This window comes from Triturus cristatus, chromosome 8 (genome assembly GCF_964204655.1).
Source record: "Triturus cristatus chromosome 8, aTriCri1.1, whole genome shotgun sequence".
NCBI classification, from domain to species: Eukaryota; Metazoa; Chordata; class Amphibia; order Caudata; family Salamandridae; genus Triturus; species Triturus cristatus.
The window spans coordinates 1,243,017,829-1,243,038,764 of NC_140591.1; the positions used below are offsets into that span (position 1 = coordinate 1,243,017,829).

The 20,936-nt window shown below is 48.0% G+C and overlaps 1 protein-coding gene across 2 annotated transcripts in view; it reads left to right on the forward strand.

The window, feature by feature from the left end:
• Positions 1-20,936, forward strand: part of USP9X (ubiquitin specific peptidase 9 X-linked) — a 1,605,828-nt gene that overhangs the window by 213,894 nt on the left and 1,370,998 nt on the right. For both annotated transcript variants that reach the window (XM_085622934.1, XM_085622935.1), the window contains exon 6: positions 8,079-8,297. In XM_085622934.1, the coding sequence (XP_085479060.1) occupies positions 8,079-8,297 (219 nt within the window). The remainder of the gene's footprint in view (positions 1-8,078; positions 8,298-20,936) is intronic.

The following is a 20,936-nucleotide window of genomic DNA, read 5'->3' on the forward strand; positions in this document are numbered from 1 at the left end:
CACGTAAGTTAGGGGCCTCCATGGCTTTCCTAGGAAACATTCCTTTGCATGACATATGTAGAGCAGCCACCTGGTCCACTACACCTACATTTACCAAACACTATTGTGTAGATGTGCAATCAAAACAGCAGGCAGCTGTAGGACAGGCTGTTCTCAAAACTCTTTTTCAGACCGCTGCAGCTGGCACTGGTAGCCGCCGCTAATAAGAGGGCACTGCTATATATTCTATGCACAGATATGAATTCAGCAGCCCACATGCCTCGAACTGAATATGCTACTTACCAGTATGCATCTGTTCTTGGCATGTAGGGCTGCTGACATTCATATCGCCCTCCCTCCTCCCCGGCGCCTGTAGCAGCTGCAGCTCTCAGAATTACTGTAAGCATGGTCATCACTTTCTGTATCTACTCCATCACTGCCACAATGGCGAAAAACAATCTGAGGATGGAGCGGATGCCCATGCGCACTGTAGTCCAGGGGAGGAGTCACCTATCCAAGGATACTTCGAAGACTCTTCCAGGACAACAACGTGCAAACATCCGGACCCAACACTAGGCGGCGATCTATGCACAGATATGAATGTCAGCAGCCCTACATGCCAAGAACAGATGCATACTGGTAAGTAGCATATTCATTGGCGATGAACCAGAACACAGTCCTGCCGCATTAGGCTAAAAAGAACTGGTCTCAGTGTCAGAAGCCAACTCCGACATGGAAGAGGACCTGAGCGTCAGTCCGGCTCAACGGACCGCGAGTACTGACCCCCATGTGCCCACTCAGGGTAAAGGGAAGGCTCCGGTATCATCCTCGCCCTCGGGCTCCGGTTAACACCGTGAAAAGGTTTCCGATGCCCTCCGGCCCGGCTATGAAACACAAACCTAAGCCTTCGGCTTGGGCCTATCCCAGTCCGGTGCCGAACCAACACCTTCGGCACCGAAACATAAGGACAAACGTGGGACTCCAGCCACGTTGTCGGTACCGAGGGCATCTTCGACACCGAAAGCCTCAGAGCCGAACCCTCTAAGTCAAAGCAGCCGGAACCGAAGTCGTCCAAAACCGAAACCCTCGAAGCCGAAACGCTCCACGCCTAACAGCTCTGAGCCGACAACCTCGGCGCCAAAAAAGTTCAGAGCCGAAACAAACCACTCCAAAGGCTACACCGCCTAATCCGGCTAAAACTAAAGAACTAGATACCAAACACTCGGCACCCAAAGACTCTGAACAAAAATCTTCCATGCTGAAATCCACTCCAAAAGGAACAAAGACTCCTTCCAAAGAACTTACATCTGAAGAACCACCTCTGGATCCAAAACAGAAGAAACTCAGTATTGATCTCAACACAGGACACCTTATGGCTACTCTTCCCAAGAAACTGAAGTTAGACCTCCCACAAGAGGCCCCTATACCGCTTAAGCAAAAAAGAGACATGGGTACCAACCCTTCTCCCCCTTATATACCTCCATCTACTCCTCCTATTCCAAACATCACACCGTCAAATTCACCACCTCCAAGGTCACCTGACTCACAGGATGACGATTGTGAGGATAGGGATGGGATTGGGGATGATGATCACCATATCCCCCAAGACCCAAACATACCACACAACACTGACCCATGGGATGACTATGATAAGGATCCAGATGTTCCAAATGACCGTGATCTATATCCCTCTAGACCTTCCCCGCCTGATATCAACATTGGCTTTGCGCCACTCATCAACAGGGCTGCCCAATGTCATGGGGTGGAACTACATAGTGACCCTCTAGAAGAGGATTTCCTTGTAGAAATGTTCACACATTCCCAGAGGTCTACCAACACTCTACCCATGCTAAAAGGCATGTTGAAACATACTAACAAAGTATTCAAGGACCCAGCTAGAGTCCGAATACTAACATCTCGGGTAGATAAAAAATACAAGGCCGCTCCTGCAGACCCTGTATACATAAAAAGGTCAGTTACCACTAGACTCTCTTGTTGTGTCTAATGCCCGCAAGAGAGCTAACTCCCAAACAGGTGACACTCCTCCTCCTGATAAGGAGTCTAAACTTATCGATGCCTCTGGTAAAAGGGTAGCTTCCCAGGCCGCCAACTCTTGGCGTGTTGCCAATGCTCAAGCTCTATTGGCACGTTACGACACATTATGACGAATTAGAAAAACTTCTACAACATTTTGCCAGAAGAACATAAGGCCAAAGCTAACAACCTCATTTAGGAAGGGAAGCTCTGACATAGCTTCACGTGCTATCAACACCAGCATATTCCTGTGGAGGCACGCTTGGCTTCGAATCTCTGGATTCAAACAGGAGGTACAATCCTCCATGCTTAATCAGCCCTTCGATAAAGAACATCTTTTCGGGCCAACAGTAGATACTTCATTAGAAAAAAAGAAGAAAGATACTGACACTGGAAAATCCATGTGAGCCCTACAAATGCCTTCTAGCAGGGGTTCCTTTCGTTGCGCCTTCTACAGGGGTGGCTCAAAAACAATGTTGTGCGGAAATTCCTCCTCTTACAAGGGAAACAACCAATCTAGCCCCTCCAGAAGCTATTTTCGAGGAGGTTACAGAGGAAACAATAACAAGGGCAGAGGAAGAGACAACTCCACCCGCAATTCCCCTGCCAACTAACAGGGACTTTAGCCCCCCCCCCAACTACCCCCGACCATTCCACTCCTGTCGGGGGACGTCTCTCTCAGTTCCTACCTGTCTGAAATTCAATCGCCGCAGACAAGTGGGTAATACAAATTAGAGGTCCTCTCTCAGTTAGACAAACATGCTATAGAACCAGTCCCCTTACATCTCCAAGGGACAGGAGTGTACTCCCTATACTTCTTGATTCCCAAAAAGGACATTTCTCTCAGGCCCATACTGGACTTCCGACAGCTAAACCTCTACATCGGACCACTTTCACATGGTCACCCTACAGCAGGTGCTCCCATTGCTTCGGCAAGGCGACTTACTTTCCACTCTAGATTTAAAGGACGCTTATTTTCATATTCCCATTCACCCGGCTCACAGGAAATATCTCAGGTTCATGCTGGAAGGACAACGCTACCAATTCAAAGTCCTCCCATTTGGGGTCACTACAGCACCAAGAGTATTCACTAAGTGCCTAGCAGTGGTAGCAGATTATTTAGTTAAGAAGACAACACATTCACGTCTTCCCTTATTTGGACGACTGGCTAATAAAATCCAGGTCGCAACACAGCTGCCTACACCACACTCAAACAGTTCAACTACCTCACGAGTTGGATTCACTGTGAACCTCACCAAGTCTCATCTGCAACCCCCCAACACGCAAACCTATCTAGGAGCTACAATAGACACCCGCAAAGCTCTGGCGTACCCCAACCCAGTCAGAATACGGAACATGCAAACACGATCACAATTTCAACTGCAACACTTATTACCAGCACAAGTGTTTATGCAGTTAATCGGAAGGATGGCATCTTGAATTCTAATTGTTCCTTATGCAAGACTCCAAATGTGTCCCCTACAGGAATGCTTAGCACGTCAGTGGAACCAGACTGAAGGTCACTTAAAAGATCTGCTGTTGAACGTCCGCACTCCTCGATCTCTGCAGTGGTGGAATACACACAACCATTTCAAGGGGCGGCAATTCATTGATCCGGTTCTACGGATAGTGCTAACAGCAGAAGCATCCCTCTGGTTGGGGAGCTCATCTTCAAACACATACTATTCAGGGCACGTGGACTGTTCAACAAAAACAGCTCCACGTAAACCACCTGGAGCTGCTTGCAATTTTCCTAGCACTGAAAACTTTTCAGAAACATCTAGTAGGCAAAACTGTCCTAGTTCGTACAGACAACATGACAGCAATGTACTACATACAAAAACAGGGAGGGACACGCTCTCTACCACCTTAATACCTAGCTCAAAGCATTTGGAGGTGGGCCATTCCTCAGAACATATACCTCCTTGCACAACATCTCCCAGGAGTAGACAATCAGATTGCAGATCTACTCAGTCATCAGAGACAACATATCCACAAATGGGAACTACATCCCCATGAACTCCTCCCATTCTTCCAAATGTGGGGCTACCCAGATATAGATCTGTTCGCCACACACCACCACGCAAAATGCCCAAACTTCGCGTCCAGGTATCCACACCCATTGTCAAAAGGCAATGTGCTATGGATAAATTGGTCAGGGAAATATGCTTACGCTTTTCCACCTCTCCCGCTAATTCAATTAGTGGTTCAGAAGCTCACTCACCAATCCCTCACAATGATCCTAGTTGCTCCCACATGAGCTCGGCAACCATGGTTCACAACCCTGTTGCAACTATCAATAGTACCTCATCAAAAGTTACCTCTCCCCCAAGCTTCTCACTCAGACATCCAGATCCCAGTCAACTCAACCTTGCGATCTGGCACCTGAAGTCTTTGAATTTGGCTACCTTAACCTCCCTTTAATCTGCATGAACGTCATTAAGGAGGCTAGACGTCCTAGCACAAGAGCATGCTATGCAGAAAAATGGAAACGATTTGCAATTTATTTTACCCAAAATCAAATCAATCCGTTAGATGCCTCAACTCAAACCATCATTTGCTATCTGTTACACCTACAAAGTGCTAACTTAGCATATACGTCTATACAATTGCATCTTGCCGCTATAGCGGCTTATCTACAAAACAGACTACACTTATCTTTGTTTCGAGCATCCGCTTTCAAAGCCTTTATGAAAGGACTCAAAAGAATCATTCCCCCTAGACTTCCACCTTCTCCCGTGTGGAATCTTAATATAGTCCTTACAAGACTCATGGGCCCACCATTTGAGCCTATGTACAAATGCTAATTATAGTGTCTAACCTGGAAAGTAGCTTTCCTTATAGCCATCACATCTCTCAGGAGAGTTGGTGAGCTCCAGGCACTAACCATACAAGAACCATTTTTACAAATTCACCAAAATAAAGTGGTTCTTTGGACTAACCCAAACCTTTTACCCAAAGTAGTTTCTGCTTTTCATCTCAACCAGTCTGTTTAGTTACCCATCTTCTTTCCTCAACCAGACTCAGTAGCAGAAAATGCTCTTCACACATTAGATGTAAAAAAAGAGCATTACTTTATTACACTGAAAGAACTAAATCTTTTAGGAAAACCAAACAACTCTTTGTTTCCTTTTCACCACCGCATAAGGGCAATCCTATATCAAAACCAGGTATTGCATGGTGGATAGTTAAATGCATCCAAATATGCTACATTAAAGCTAAACGCACCTTAACAAATTCCCCCTAGAGCGCACTCTACACGCAAGCTAGGGGCTTCTATGGCATTCTTAAGGAACATACCCTTAGATGACATCAGCAAAGCTGCAACATGGTCTACGCCACACACATTCACAAAGGCCTATTGTGTAGATGTGTTAGCAAAACAACAAACTAGTGTGTGCCAGGCTGTTTTAAGAACACTATTTCAAACCACTGCAACGGATACAGGTTATCCACCGCTGGGAAGATAACTACTATATAGTCTATGCTAACGCATATGATCTATAGCTCATATGCCTCGGACGGAAAATGCTACGTACCCAGTATGCATCTGTTTTTGCCATATACAGCTGTAGATTCATAAGCACCCACCCGCCTCCCCGGGTACCTTTACCTGTTGCAGTATTATCTTACTTAGATACACTATACAAGGAGATCACTTTCTACTCTTACTAACTCCATCATCACCCTTACGGCAAAACAATCTAAGGATGGAGTCGATGTCCATGCGCACTATCAACGGAAGGAGGAGTCACCTACCTCGTGACTACAAAGACTTCTTCGAAGAAAAACAAAGTGCAAACATCCGAGCCCAACACCAGATGGCGATCTATGCGAACGCATATGAATCTAATGCTGTATATAAAATTGTAAATTGATACTTGTATAGCGCACTACTCACCCGCAAGGGTCTCAAGGCGCTTGTACGAATACCGCTGTGGAACCCATCCTGGCTTTCCCTGTGAGGCGTCCACTCCTGGGCACCCCCAAGGTGGAGGCCAGGCATTCTTAGCGTTGTGGGGGCCGTTGTGGAGATTAAGCAAGCTATTGCCCAGAGTTGCAGAGTGGGACTCCATGATTGGAATGGCACCGAGGCGAGAATTATCAGGTCCGTGGAATTTTGAGCCCAAGACCCGCCAAGGCGGGGAATTGAACCCTGGTCCCGGGCTAGACCTCTGCATCAGAGTCTGCCGCTCTAATCATTGAGCCACACTTCTCCACATATATGCCAAGAACAGATGCATACTGGGTAAGTAGCATTTTCCTTCTGGTGCAAAGCCTGTAAATTTTTCTAGAGAGTCAGTCTTGTACACATTAGGTGCATATGTGATTATTCAAAGTAGGTTCTCCTCATCGAGTTTGCCATCTGCAGTCACATATTGACCATCTGTGTCTATCATCGCTGTGTGTGCGTCAGAAGGTTCTCCTGTGTTAACCCTAGTAGTACTCTTCGATAAATTAGCATTGTTATTCACTTAGGGAAGTGATATAAACAGCATTTAGTCACTTCATGTTCAACAATTTGTGACCACTGCACAGACAGCCCTCATCATGGCTACCGACGACATCCAAGTTCTACTTGACTGAGGAGAGATCCTCCGAGACCTCTTGGCAGCTTTTGATATGGTCTCCCAGCACACATTCATTACAAGGCTGCACAACCTAGGCATCCAAAGAGAGGCTCTCAGATGGCTTGCATCTTTCCTCATCGGTAGAACACAAAAAGTCTGCCTTCCCCATCCGAACCCAAAGAAGTCATCTGTGGAGTACCCCAAGAATCCTTGCTCGGCCCCACCTTTTTCAACACTTAAAATACATCTCTGGCCAGCAAGGCAAAGTCCACGAACTCAACATCCTATCCTAGGCCGACGACACACAGCTCATCTTCTCTGAAGACACCACCAAGACCAACTTCCACAACTGCATGACAGATGTTGCCAAGTGGATGAAGGAAAACTGCTTGAAGCTCAACTTTGTCAAAACAGAGGTACTGATTTTTGGAAACAAAAGCTCCCCGTGGGGCGTATCCTAGTGGCTTTCCGAACTCTGATCTACTTCTACCCCCACTGACCACGCTAGGAACCATTCTGGACAGCAAGCTAACCAGGATGATACAAGTCAACCTGGTCTCCTCCTCCTCTTTTTTTCATCCTCTGCATGTTTCGTAAGATATTCAAAAGGCTACCCCAAAGCTCAAGATGCATCATCTCTTGAATCCTCATGTCAGCAGACTGGACTACGGTAACGCTCTCTACGCAGGGATTGCAGCTCACCTCCTACGATGACTACAGACCATACAGAACACCACAGCCAGACTTGTCCTGGATCTCCCTAGGCGAACCCACGTTACCCCCTACCTTAAGGAACTCCACTGGGTCGATGTACAGAAAAGATGCCAGTTCAAGCTCCTGACCCATGCATACAGGCCCTACACAACGGCAGAACCCGCCTACTTGAACAACTGCTTGAACTTCCAACAGCCCACCAGACAACTCTGCATCCCTTTATCTAACCTTCACCTCTGCATCCGACGTAGCAGATGCAGATGTCGCTCCTTTTCCTACTTAGCAGCTAAGGTGTGACACGAGCTGCCCTTTCATCTACGGATCTCCCCATCTCTTTCAGAGGTCCGAAAGGCCCTGAAGCCCTGGCTATTTGGCTAATCCATTAGACCCTGCCAGCGCCTGGAAACCCTTATGGGTGACAAGAAGCACTCTACAAATCTACTGGTGGAACAGTCTTTCCTGGGAGTGAGAGAAACCAACTATTTTCAAAATGCTAAAGTTTGCCATTGTCATTTCTTACTGAGTAGCTCTTTATTTCCCCATGACATTTATTTGGTCTTACAAATTAACTGCAAAGCTACATTTTTACAAGACTAAATTTGTTTTAAAAATCAATTGCTCTTCTTCTGCTGTCTACAGTTAACAATTATAATTCATTTCATTATATTGCTATATTTGCTTGTTATTATGTACGTGAGTGAATCCATGCAAAATATAACAAATAAAATTGATGTAATTGAAAATATTTTTTAAGAACAGGGATTTTATCTCTTTGAACAGAGGTGTATTATTAACAACACCCATCGCTTGGTGGAGCTATGTGTAGCCAAACTTTCCCAAGATTGGTTTCCTCTTCTGGAGCTTCTTTCTATGGCCTTAAACCCTCACTGCAAGTTCCATATCTATAATGGTACACGACCATCCGAGACTGTTCCTGCGGGTGTGCAACTAGCAGAAGATGAACTATTTGCCCGACCTCCAGATCCACGATCACCAAAGGTCAGTGTAATATTTTGGATTAGCCCTTAATGATTTTTCTTCAATCTGTGTATCGGCTTTTTTTAAATGTATGGCTGGAGATGTACACAAGAAAAAATTGTTCATTTGGCATGCATCTATCGAATGCCTGCTGACCCTGAAGGAACCCACCCGCGTGTATACTGGAAGTTGATTAGGAAGTATGAAATGTGTTCCAGGTTTCGAGCCTCTAAAATGGCTTAACAATGTCTTTTTGTCTGAGAACTGCTCCACAAATACTGTTGCCTTGTCATATGTCTCTCTTTATGGTTTGTGCCTTTTGACTAGTTGTACTGAGGGGCCAATCACATTGCTCTCCAGGGTCTCAAACTTAGGGACACATTCTAATTACATTGCCATGGCTAAAAATATTCACCTCTTTAGACCTTGCATGATGTACACTTCTCTTTAGACCTTGATCTATGAACACGCCAAGACACAGCACTGTACTCCTTGTGTTCAAGCCCTTTTTGATACTGTGCCGTTCTAAGAAGCCTCTAGGTGATGGAACTATAACATTTATCCTTAAAAGTAAGCCTCAAGGAGGTGGAGTGGTGCATTGATGCCAACATTTCAAGACTTTAGTGCTTTTCTGGGTCTTTTATAGTTTTTTGGGCAGAGATCTGGGCATCGTAGCACTATTCTCAAAATATTGGTTTCTCCAGCTTTTTTACTTACACATTTGTATTGAATTCTACATTTCAATGTAAAACATGTATTATCAGATAAAGATTTATGGTTCAGAACAATTATCTCATGCCGTAAATGGGGGTGAGAATAATCACTCCATTATACACCAGAACACTATTTGGTATAGTTTACTTTACAGTATGAATACTCAGCTGTTTTAGGGTAGCCTTTCATCTGGGCAAAAGATTGAATACCTTGCTAGCATTCCCCATATCACTTTCACCAATGTCCAGTCACCAGAATATCAGATTCATTTTTGTATTTAGGAACCCCTATTACTAAGCTAAAAAAATATCTGTTCATCCAATTTAAAGAAACCATGTAAATTACCTACATTTTCTTTTTCTTTGTTTAGATTTGAAGATGTCTATGCCAAGCACACATACATGTTGTATCAATATTAATGAGATTAAGACCTGTTGATTATACCTTTCTACAACCTTAGCATACTATTCCACTATCCGGAACAATCCCATACTAGGTGAAAATATGTAGCTTCAGGAGCTCCACATTTCGGGGACACAGCTTTTATTTCTGGATTGATTCTATGCAACATCGTAGGTGTTATACAGGTACCAGATGTAAAAGAAGTGTTCATGCAGCATTCTGTTGGTTATTTGTGAACTGCATCCCTCAGCCAGTCTCCAATTTTACTCCTGCGCCCGATGGATGTTTAAATGTATGCGTTCTAATAGCGATGTATAGTCTGTTAATAAGTAATCCCTGTTCTGCTGCCACATGTAAGCCTTGTTGGATACAGTGGGACAGTTAATGTGTTACCACATAATTATAGGGAGGTATTATGAATGGCATGATATTGTAGCTACCATGTTCAAGCCTGTTCAAATGAAGACTGCACCCACCTCCCACAACTCTCCCAGCGTACTTTATCTCCCTCCTTTCCTCTGGTCATGTTCATGTTTTTTTCAGATGTGCAAATTCTGGAAGCGACAACAAAGGTAGATCTCATGCATAAGGCATCCAAGTACCCCAGCTCCTCCAGTACTGTTTTCAGCTTGTTATCAAGTCATTTATTAAACAGGGGATCATTTGGGAAGGCTCAGTGTCCTTAAATACACACCAGACAATTTCATCTGCATATAATGTCCAACCCATTATCTCTTAGTCGCTAGTGGATTCTTGACCAAACCAGGCCACCATAACCAGACCATTTCATCTGCATATAATGTCCAACCCATTATCTCTTAGTCGCTAGTGGATTCTTGACCAAACCAGGCCACCATAAACTGTAATTGTGATGCCAGATAATATGCTTCCGAGTCTGGAGCCCTGGAGACCTACATTCTCCTAAATGCATCTTGGTGTATCGATTTTTAATCTGGCTCTGTTCCCACCTCAAATCAGTGTGTTCAGTAGTGACCTGAGCCGTCGACTGCATTCCTGCTGAATCGTATATTGGCTGCATTGTAACAAGTATGGATACCTGGGTAGGTCCGTCATCCTGTTATGGCTATCCTGCCAGCTGTTGACAATGAGTGAGATCCAAAAGGTCAGTAATGCCTGTAGGCTCTTCAAAAATTGAGTGGGATTAAATTTGACTTTTACTTTCAGAATGTGTTACTATTCTCTAGTCTAAATAGCTGAAAGTCTTGAGCACTCAGGGCACCTCTTTACTCGGAAGGTTCCCTAATGGCACATCAGACAGCCAGGCCAATGATGATTGTTTATTTATACAGATCCCGGATTGTTTTCCAAAGCTTTCTAGGATCTCTGGTAGTGGTGGCATTGCTTGTATGTAGTCTAGTGGATCCTTCCATGGTTTCAACAGAACAATCAACGGTGCTTCTCTGATATAGAGTGGAAGGAGACCCTTTTCTATGGCCTCCTGGTAAACTTGCAATGATCCGTTAGCTAATTTATCATTGTAGGCCTGGTACCACTTAGCTGACAGTCCATCCGTGTCCGAAGTCTTGTTCGTATTTAACACTTAAATATTTTCTGTATTTTCTTCCTGTGTAATGGGGATTTCTAATTGCTCTCTCCGTGTATGTGTTAGCCTACGCAAATTCTGGGGGCTCCAGAATCTGGTATGTCTTGATAGTGACTAAATTGCTGGGGGCTTTAACATAATTGTCTATAATACTTCACTTATACCTTCTTGTATATGTACACAAGGGTGTCGCTTGTATCCTTAATCACTGTTAATCATGTCTTTGCTTGTTCTCGTTTTATGAGCCAAGCTAGCAATTTACCAACTTTATCCCCTTCCCTCATGCAGTACTTTCTGAAATTACATATCTGAAAGAGACAAGTTAGTGATAGATTCCTTACCTTAGAATATCCCCAGGCGTCAGACTGGATCCGGAAAGTTTTCGTCAGCAGTACCACTGCGCGTCTGCAGGCGTCATCGTACGGCTCCGCGTACGTCGTTGGCATCGTAGTCGCCGAGATGACGTCGTTGGATGTACTTAGACGCGCTGACGTCAGTTCTTTCTTTTTCTGCGCCAGCAATCACAGATCCGGAGAGAGCGATACCCCCAGTCATTTTTTAACGGAGTTTTTGGGACTTTTGTCTCTGTTTTTGAATACTTACATAGGGATGCCCGGTTTAAAGTCTTGCATGGCCTGTCCCCGCATGATGTTGGTGACGTATCCGCACCGTGAGTGTCTCTACTGCCTGGGGCGCGATTACGACTCAGTAGCGCTGCCATGGCCATGGCTCCGAAAACTTTGCAGGAGCAGTCCGAAAGTGGCTAGAGGCCCGGGAGTCTGTTCCACGTCGTTCCAGGTCCCGTGGGAGGTCGAGAGACGGGCCACGAAGCCATCACCACCATTCGAAGTCTTCGCACTCAGATTCCGGTAAGGTGAAGCACAAGAAGTCGAAGAAGCACCGGCCCAGCTGGAGTTCCGGTCAGCCATGACATCTGTCTTCGGACCGTCCGGCCCGCCGGTGCGCCTTCAGGCCCCGCAGGCCCTCCTGGGGGTACTCGTTCTTCGACTTCGCCGGCTCCGGCCCCGTCGTCATCGACTATTTCGCTCTCGACGCCGAGAGACCCCCATGGATCCACGCATAGAACCCCGTCCATGTTGGTTGGCCCAGTACGACCTCCACCAACATAGACGTCGATGGTGCCAACATCGGCGCCGCCACCGGCGTCGGCCACCGCGCCTGCCGATGCCAACCCTGGCCTCCTCCCTGATGTGGAGACGGTGCCGGAAGGGTGTCGACAGATGCCGATTCAGACGTTGTTTGGGAATTTCTTTCCCTCTCTTCACCCACCTCCTTATGTTCCACCTGTTCGGCAGGCTGTGGAGGACGGGGAGGACTGGGAGGTGTCTGAGGACCCTCTCGGAGCACAATGCAAGTTAGACCCGGACTGGGATGAGGATCTGGGGGATGCAGGTGACCAGGATTATACCTGGCTCACTGTCTCCCTCTACCGTGGCTACGGAGGTGGGTGGTTCCTGCTCTATGGTGTTGCGTAGGGCGGCCGAGGCTCTCCACCTCGAGCTTCCTACGGTGGCCATCAGGACTAACCTCCTGACAGAGGTGCTTCGGCCAGCGTCTTCTTCTACAGAGCCGCTGCTGCTCTTTAATGATGCACTCTTGGACGTTTTTTTGGGCACCTGGTCCAGGCCCAACACAGGGGCTCCTGTGGATAAGAATGTGGCCCAACACCATCTCCCGGCCCTGGGCGACCCCATTTTCCTCTCACAACACCCTACCCCTGAGAGCTTGGTTGTCCAGGCCTCTGCGTCCCCGATCGCGTTCCCTTCTGCACCACCGGACAGGGAATCCAAGAAACTGGAGCAGTTTGGCAAGATTTCTTCCGCCAGTTCAGTACTGCGGTCTGTGAACACTGCTTGTCTCTTGGGCCGTTATTCCCATTCTGTGTGGGATACGGTTGCGCAAGTGCTGCCTCAGTGTCCGGTGGAGGCTCGGACAGTTCTCTCCCAAGCTATTGCTGAGGGGAGAGACGCAGCCAAGTTCACGATCCGTTGTGGTCTTGACACTGCTGACTCGCTGGGCAGGGCGTTTTCCACGACAGTGGCGCTATGCCTGGCTGAGAATGATTTGCTTTTCTGGGGTTGTCTAGAACACATTGCTGGATATGCCCTTTGATGGCACTCGCCTGTTTGGCTATAAGGCGGATTGTGCGTTGGAGAGTTTTAAGGACTCGCGGGCTATGGCTAAGACTTTAGGCCTTTTTGACACACGCACTCCTTCCGCTTATACTTTTCGCACCTTTTGTGGTCAAGGAAGGGGCGCCCAAGCACGTTCGTTGCAGAGGCCTGCGCAGCAACGGTCTCAGCGCAGCCGCGAATGTAGGAACCGCAGAGGCGGGTCACGGGGCCAGCGTGCAGGTCGCTCATCCACCCCCCCCCCCCCCCCCCCCCCCATACTGACCCTGCCTCCAAACCTTTTTAGTCCGGTGTTTCAGGCCCACCAGATGCCAGTGGATGGCAGGATTCGCCATCACCTCCACCACCGGCGCACCATCACATCGGACATATGGGTTCTGCTAATTGTCCAAAGGGGTTACTCCCTCCCCTTCGAGACAACCCCCCAGCCATGCCACCTCAGTATCACCGCATGTCGGGGGATCACTTGGCACTTCTCCAGCAGGAAGTTACGGCCCTCTTGGCCAAGTGGGCCATCGAGCGCGTTCCGACGTCAGAAGTAGGTTGTGGTTGTTATTCCTACTACTTCTTGGTTTCAAAGGAGGACAAGGGCCTGCGTCCCATTTTAGACCTTCGGAAGGTCAATCTCTTCCTCCGCAAGGAGAAGTTCAAGATGCTCACACTTGCTCAGGTCTTGTCTGCCCTCAACCCGCAAAACTGGATGGTAGCGTTGGAGCTGCAGGACGCGTATTTTCATATCCCCATCCTGCCGGCCCACGGGCGTTACCTGCGATTCACAGTAGGGTAGGAGCATTTTTAGTTCACCGTGCTCCCCTTTGGCCTTACCAGCGCCCCTCGGGTGTTCACAAAAGTGATGGCGGTGGTCGCAGCTCATCTGCGCAGATCAGGGGTTTCAGTCTTCCCCTAGCTCGACGACTGGTTGTTGAAGGCGGGCTCGCCCCAGGCAGTCGTCTCCCACCTCCAGACTACGGGCGACCACCTGCATTTGCTGGGGTTCTCCATCAACATGCCAAAGTCGCACCTGATTCCCTCTCAGAAGCTCCTCTTCTTCGGAGCGGTTCTGGACACAGCGCAGTTTCGGGTTTATCCTCCCGAACAGCGAGTCCGGGACATTCAGGCTATGATTCCGATCTTTCAGCCCTTGTCCCGGGTTTCGGTCAGGACGACCTTGAGGCTGCTGGGCCTCATAGCCTCCTGCTAACCAACCATGCCAGATGGCATATGCGGGCACTGCAGTGGGACCTGAAGTTCCAGTGGGCGCAGCATCAGTGGAACCTGTCAGACTGTGTCCAGATCTCGGAGGGCACTGCACAACAGTTGCAGTGGTGGCTCACGAATCGGCATTGGGTCAGCAGCAGATCCCTCTCCCTTCCCCAGCCGGAGCACACAGTGGTGACTGATGAGTCCCTTCTGGGATGGGGTGGCCACATGGGAGAGGCGGAGATCAGAGGCCTCTGGTCTCCGGCGGAGTCCCGGCTCCATATCAACCTTCTGGAGCTTCGGGTGATCCTTCTTGCACTGAAGGAATTCCTTTCCTCTGTCAAGGGAAGGGTGGTGCAGGTGTTCAGACAACACCACCGCCAGGTGGCATTTCCTTGACGGTTCAACACCTGGAGGTTCTTTGAACGCCAGGGTGGACGGACTCAGCCGCTGGTGCCTGATGGCTCACGAATGGCGTCTTCACTCTGAGATGGTGCAAGGTCTCTTTCAACAGTGGGGAGAGCCTTGGTTAGATCTATTCGCCACTGAAGAGAATGTGCAATGTCATCACTTTTGCGTATTGAAGTTTCCAAGGCGGCACTCGCTCAGCGACTCTTTTCGTCACGAGTGGAGCTGCGGTCTATTGTATGCCTTTCCGCCTATACCACTTCTACCCATAGTGCTGAAGAAGATGAGGCGTGACCGGGCCCAAGTCGTTCTTGTGGCCCCGGACTGGGCTTGAAGAGTTGGGTATCCCGAGCTACTCGGTATGAGCATAGATTCCTCGATCCGACTGCCTCTTCGGGAGGATCTTCTGTCGCAGCAACAGGGGACGGTCCTCCACTGGAACTTGTCCAGCCTCAACCTACATGTGTGGAGATTGAGCGGCGACAGTTGATTCCGTTTGACTTGCCTCCGGAAGTCTGTGATGTCATTCTGGCAGCCAGGCGTCCCTCCACTAAATCGGTATACGCTGGCAGGTGGAACAAATTAGTGGCATGGTGCACAACAAAGGCTGTGGATCCCCTTTCTGTCCCTCTTTCAGAGGTCCTTTTGTTCCTCCTTTCTCTGGCCCGGCAGGGCTCTGCTCTGGGCACTATTAAGGGCTACCTTTCTGCACTTTCAGCTTTTCTCAGGCTTCCTTACCAGCCCTCTCTTTTCAGGTCCCCTGTTAATAGATTTCTCAAAGGCATTACTCACCTTTTCCCTCCTATTCAGTTTGTGATGCCGCAGTGGGACTTCAATCTGGTTCTTACTTTTATGATGTGCGCTCCTTTTGAGCCACTTCACAACTGTCCTCTTCGTTTATTAACTTTGAAGACTGCTTTCCTGGTTGCCATCACCTGCGCTAGGTGCGTGAGTGAGCTCCAGGCTCTTTCCTATAAGCCTCCTTTTCTGTCGGTTCATCCGGATAAGGTTGAGCTTCGCACTCCTTCCTTCTTGCCAAAGCTTGTCACTGCCTTCCACATTGGGCAAACTATCACCTTGGCCACTTTTTTTCCGCCTCCGCACCCTTCCAGAGAGGAAGAGAGTCTCTATCGTCTGGACCCAAAACGTGCGCTTTCATTTTATTTGAATCGCACACAACAGTTCCGGGTGGATGACCAGCTCTTTGTTGGCTACGTAGGCGCCAAGAAAGGCCGGGCTGTACATAAGAGGACTATCTCCCGCTGGGTCGTCTTGTGTATCAAAGCATGTTATTCTCTGGCTAAAAAGGAACCCCCAGTGGAGTTGCGCGCCCATTTTACCATGGCGACAGCAGCTACTACTGCATTGGGACGTGGTGTCCCCCTGCAAGACATCTGTCAGGCAGCTATGTGGGCCTCGCTGCACACTTTTACTAAGCATTATTGCCTTGACAGTCAAGTCCGGAGAGACGGCTTCTTTGGCCGTTCTGTTCTCCGTGACTTTCTGGTTCGATCTTGGTTCGCAGACCCACCACCGGGGTTGGTATTGCTGGGATATCTTTTCTAAGATAAGGAATCTATCACTAACGTGTCTTTCACATGCACAAGTTACTTGTGTAACGATATATCTGTAAGAGACATTAGTTAGTGATCGATTCCTTCCCGCCCCACCCATCCTCCCCGTTCTGCGAACTGATTTCTAGGGTTAAGGTCATCCCTTTCAGGGCCCTAGTTTCAATGCACCAGTGGTCAGTATCTTGCAAGGCTCTGCGTTCCTGGCGCAGAAAGTCGTGAACAGAACTGACGCCGGCGCGCGTGGGCGCGTCTAAGTAGCTCCAACTACGTCATCTCGGCAATGACGTACGCGAAGCCGTACAACGACGCCTGCCGACACGCAGGGGTACTGCTGACGAAAACTTTCCGGATCCAGTCTGACGCCTGGGGATATTCTAAGGTAAGGAATCTATCACTAACTAATGTCTCTTACAGATATATTGTTACACAAGTAGTAACTTGTGCATTTTGTAGTAGTTTATTCCACAGTTTTTTCCAATATTTCTGTTTAGAGAGCCTCCAGGTATTTGTTTCCATACAGGCATCATCCCCAGCCTCATCCTAGCCAATTTATATTCCTCATTAATGAGTTACGTCTAGTTTTTTCCATAGAAGTGACTCTGGAACCAGTGTTTACCCCCCACCAACCCCCTTACCTCAACTTTAAGAGTATCCCATTCCTTATCCCTAGTGGTGGTTACAGTTTCATTTAATGATAAGTATTCTATTATGAATTAAGGAATCATTAACCCTCTGTATGCTTCAGGTCTGACACCGTAAACCTCAAAATGAGGATACATGCTCTTTATTTGCCTTTACTATACTGTGCATAAACGGGGGAGTGATCCCACAGGCTCCTACCAGATGTTTTAAATTTAATAAATATTATGCATGTGGCCTAGTAATGAATACATAGTCTGTTGTAGAAAATGTATTATTTCGCTGTGCATAAAGAGTTCATTTGTGTAGAGAGGGGTTACATTCTCCCCACACATCTACCATATGTAATGTTGATATTACTTGAAGTAACAAAGCAGATATCTGCTGTTTAGAAGTATGGGATGACGATGTACGATCCAATGTACTAAACATGCAATTGAAATACCACGCCATAAAATAGTGCATCCCAGATATACATAACCGGCATGGAAGAACCACACCCTCCATTTGCGCTGAATTTTTGATGCCTCAGCAGTAAGTAAGCATGTCTCCTGTAGCCCAGCCTCCTGAATTCCGTGCCTGTGCAAGTAGGCACCCACTCTAGCCCTCTTAGAGTAATTGTTCAACCCCCCTCACATGGATATAATTAAAATATCATGTAATATTTAAATCATCACTGGCCATAGTAGTGTCACATTAGTCATGCATCACAGTGTCTCAGCTTCACCACAGTGTCTCAGCTTCACCACAGTCTGCCTCACTGTCAGGAAAATAACTATTGTTCACAATCTCTGATTTACCACATACGGGTACTGTGGTGTGCACCCATGCCTCAATACTTAACCACCCAATTATTGTGTATAGTAGTACCTTTGAATGCCGATATGAAACAATCTATTCAAGCTAGGAAATCTTCAACATTAGAACCAAACTTCCGGTTCGGGGCTCCCACAGACCCCTGCCCCCACCACATTTTCAACATAGCCGCCGCCACCATCGCACCCATGCTCTGCCACACCATCAACCGCTCCCTGGCAACCCCCTTGTTCCCAGATGACTGGAAACACGCCGAGATCAACCCCCTCCTGAAGCGGAACCCACCGACCTCAAACTGCAGACCCATCTCCCTGCTCCCGTTCCCATCGAAAGTCACACAGAAAACCATCAACAGCCAACTCGCCACATTCATCGAAGAGCACAACATCCTCGACTCCTTCCAATCCAGCTTCAGAAAAAATCACAGTACGGAGACTGCCCTTCTCGCCGCAACAGACGACATCCGCACCCTACTGGACAAAGGAGAAACAGCAGCCCTAATCCTCTTCGACCTCTCAGCGGCGTTCGACACAGTCTCTCACCCTAATACGCAGACTCCACGATCCAGGGATCCAAGACTAGGCCCTCGACTGGATCCGCTCCTTCCTCTCTGGCAGAACGCAGCGGGTCAGACCCCCTCCTTTCCTCTCGGACCCTACACCTACCACCTGCGGAATCCCCCAGGGGTCATCCTTCAGCACTATGCTCTTCAACGTCTACATGGCTCCACTCGCCCCCATCGTCAGAACCTACGGACTCAACATTGTGTCATACGCAGATGACACCCAACTCATCCTCTCCCTATCCAACGAACCCAACACCGCCAGATACAACATTCGAGAAGGCATGGAAGCCGTCGCCAAAAGGATGAAAAACAGCTGCCTACAACTAAACCTCAAGAAAACGGAAGTACTCATCATGGGCCCAAACCCCGACGCCTGGAACGACATCTGGTGACCCTCCGCCCTCGGATGCCCGCCCACCCCCAAGGGCCATGCACGCAACCTGGGAATCATTCTGGCCTCAGAGCTCAAAATGGACCGCCATATCAACTGTCTCGTCCTCCTGCTTCCACACCCTCCGCCTCCTACGTAAGACCTTCAAATGGATCCCCCTCAACCATAGAAAGACCGTTACTCACGCCCTGGTCACCAGCAGACTCTACTACGGCAACACACTCTGTGCCGGAATAAATAAAAACCTCACTGCATGCTACAGAACATCTAAAACGCCGCCACAAGACTGGTCCTCAACCTGCCAAGACACTGCCACATCTCCCAGCACCTGCGCACACTCCACTGGCTCCCCATCCAAGCTAGAGTCACCTTCAAGATGCTAACCCACGCTCACAAGGCCCCTCTACGACTCCGGACCAGCAAACCTGAACATCCGACTCAAATTTCACGCACTCCAAAGGACCCTACGATCAGCCCAGCTCTCCTATGCCGTGGTCCCCCGCACCAGAAAGACCAGATCGGGAGGCCGCTCCCTCTCCAGACTGCAACCTGCGACCCCCCGAAGGCCCCCCCCCACCCCCCCCCCCCCCACCCCCAGCGCCGTGAGACCCTCACGGGTGAGTAGTCACGCTTAACAAGCACCTGATTGATTGATTGAAACTACTTGGTTCTACAATAGAGCAGTAACATAATAGCGAAAAGCAATAAACAACAGAAACTAAACTTTATTGTTTTGATAAACCAATAACTTGCTTATGCAGCAGACCCTGTGGGAGCTCATGCCCACTGTACCATAAGTAGGCTCCAATATTTTTGTTCAAAGGTAAGGGGAAGTGACCCTCCTTGGCTACAGTGTTCTTAAAACAGTGACCGTATAGGATGCCCCCCGGTTGCCTTGTGGCCTCATCCGTACACCCAAACGTTTACATCTCTGCAGGGATGTTGCCAATATTTTCATTTGAGACAGTCCCATTCCTGACAGATTTTTGTGGCACCAAGCGCGTAATAGACGCCAATAATCCGGGGGTGGAGCTGTGATTGTGCCGAGAGTCAGGCGTGACGCGCGCGCACTTGCTTTTCCTATTAATGGTATAAGCGCGGCACCTGCGCTTTACAGTAGAGCGCAGGTGCCGCGATTATACCAAAGGTAAAGAAATACAAAAAAAAATCTATTTCTTTTTTTATTATACTGTGTGTATGTGCTGTACTTAGCTGCAGGCCGCCCGCCCTACTTTTTATAGTGTTTGTATGTGCTGTACTTCCGGGCAGCCGGCGCTGCCTCAGGGCCCCGACAGCGCAGCAGCGGCATGGGCTAACGCTCCTAGAAGTGAATCTTTCGGCAGACAAAGTGGGTTGGAGCCATGCCGGAACCTGGCTGCCACAGTCAGACATCGACAGTGTTCTCTGCTCTCCCTGGAGCATGTGACATGCGAGCAGCAGGATAAGTTAAACTTTCAGTGCCCAAACCCTTTGGAATTCGAACACAAAATGAGCATTGTCATGAAGCTGAGATCACGCTCCACAAGCTCCTTGAGTGCAACAGATGGCACTTGGTAAGTTCCTCTTTACATACCTTAAGTTCATTTTGTATCATGTGTTATTATCAGTTCTTTAAATGGTGAAAAAAAAGTGCAGGTACTCATCAGATCGAGCTGGGGGCGTGGCAAGGAGGCAGGGCTAGAGGCGGAACTAAGGGTGCGTCTAATGAAAAACATTTGAAGGGCTCAATTTTTGAATGATGACAAATTGCTTCCCTCTGCAATTTATTGTTGATGCCCTTGCATGTATTAAGTTGTACTAGTTGATAGACTATTGAAAGGTAACTATCACGTTTTCTTTATTGTCAGATCCACCTGTATATTAAACAAAACATTAAAAGGTGCAGAGACTTGTTTTACTGAAAATTAATTAAAGGAAAAAAGACTACATCCTAAAATGCAACTCTGACTCGCATTGGGTGAAAGGAAGCCATCAGTTGTCATGCTAGTGATCCTGGGAGAAGAAAGTTATCTGGGTTACAGAGCAATAATATTTCACCCTTTCATTCACTTTCAGATACTGTGCCACCATGCAAAATATAGTCCAACATTCTGAGGGGCTAGTAAAGGGATGGAGGCACATATAACCATGTACATATGACCACAGTGTCACTGATGATGGTGGTCAGCAGGCCTGCTGTAGCCACGGTTTCTGATATGGGAGGCACCCTGTACCCACATGTGTTTGATGCTCAA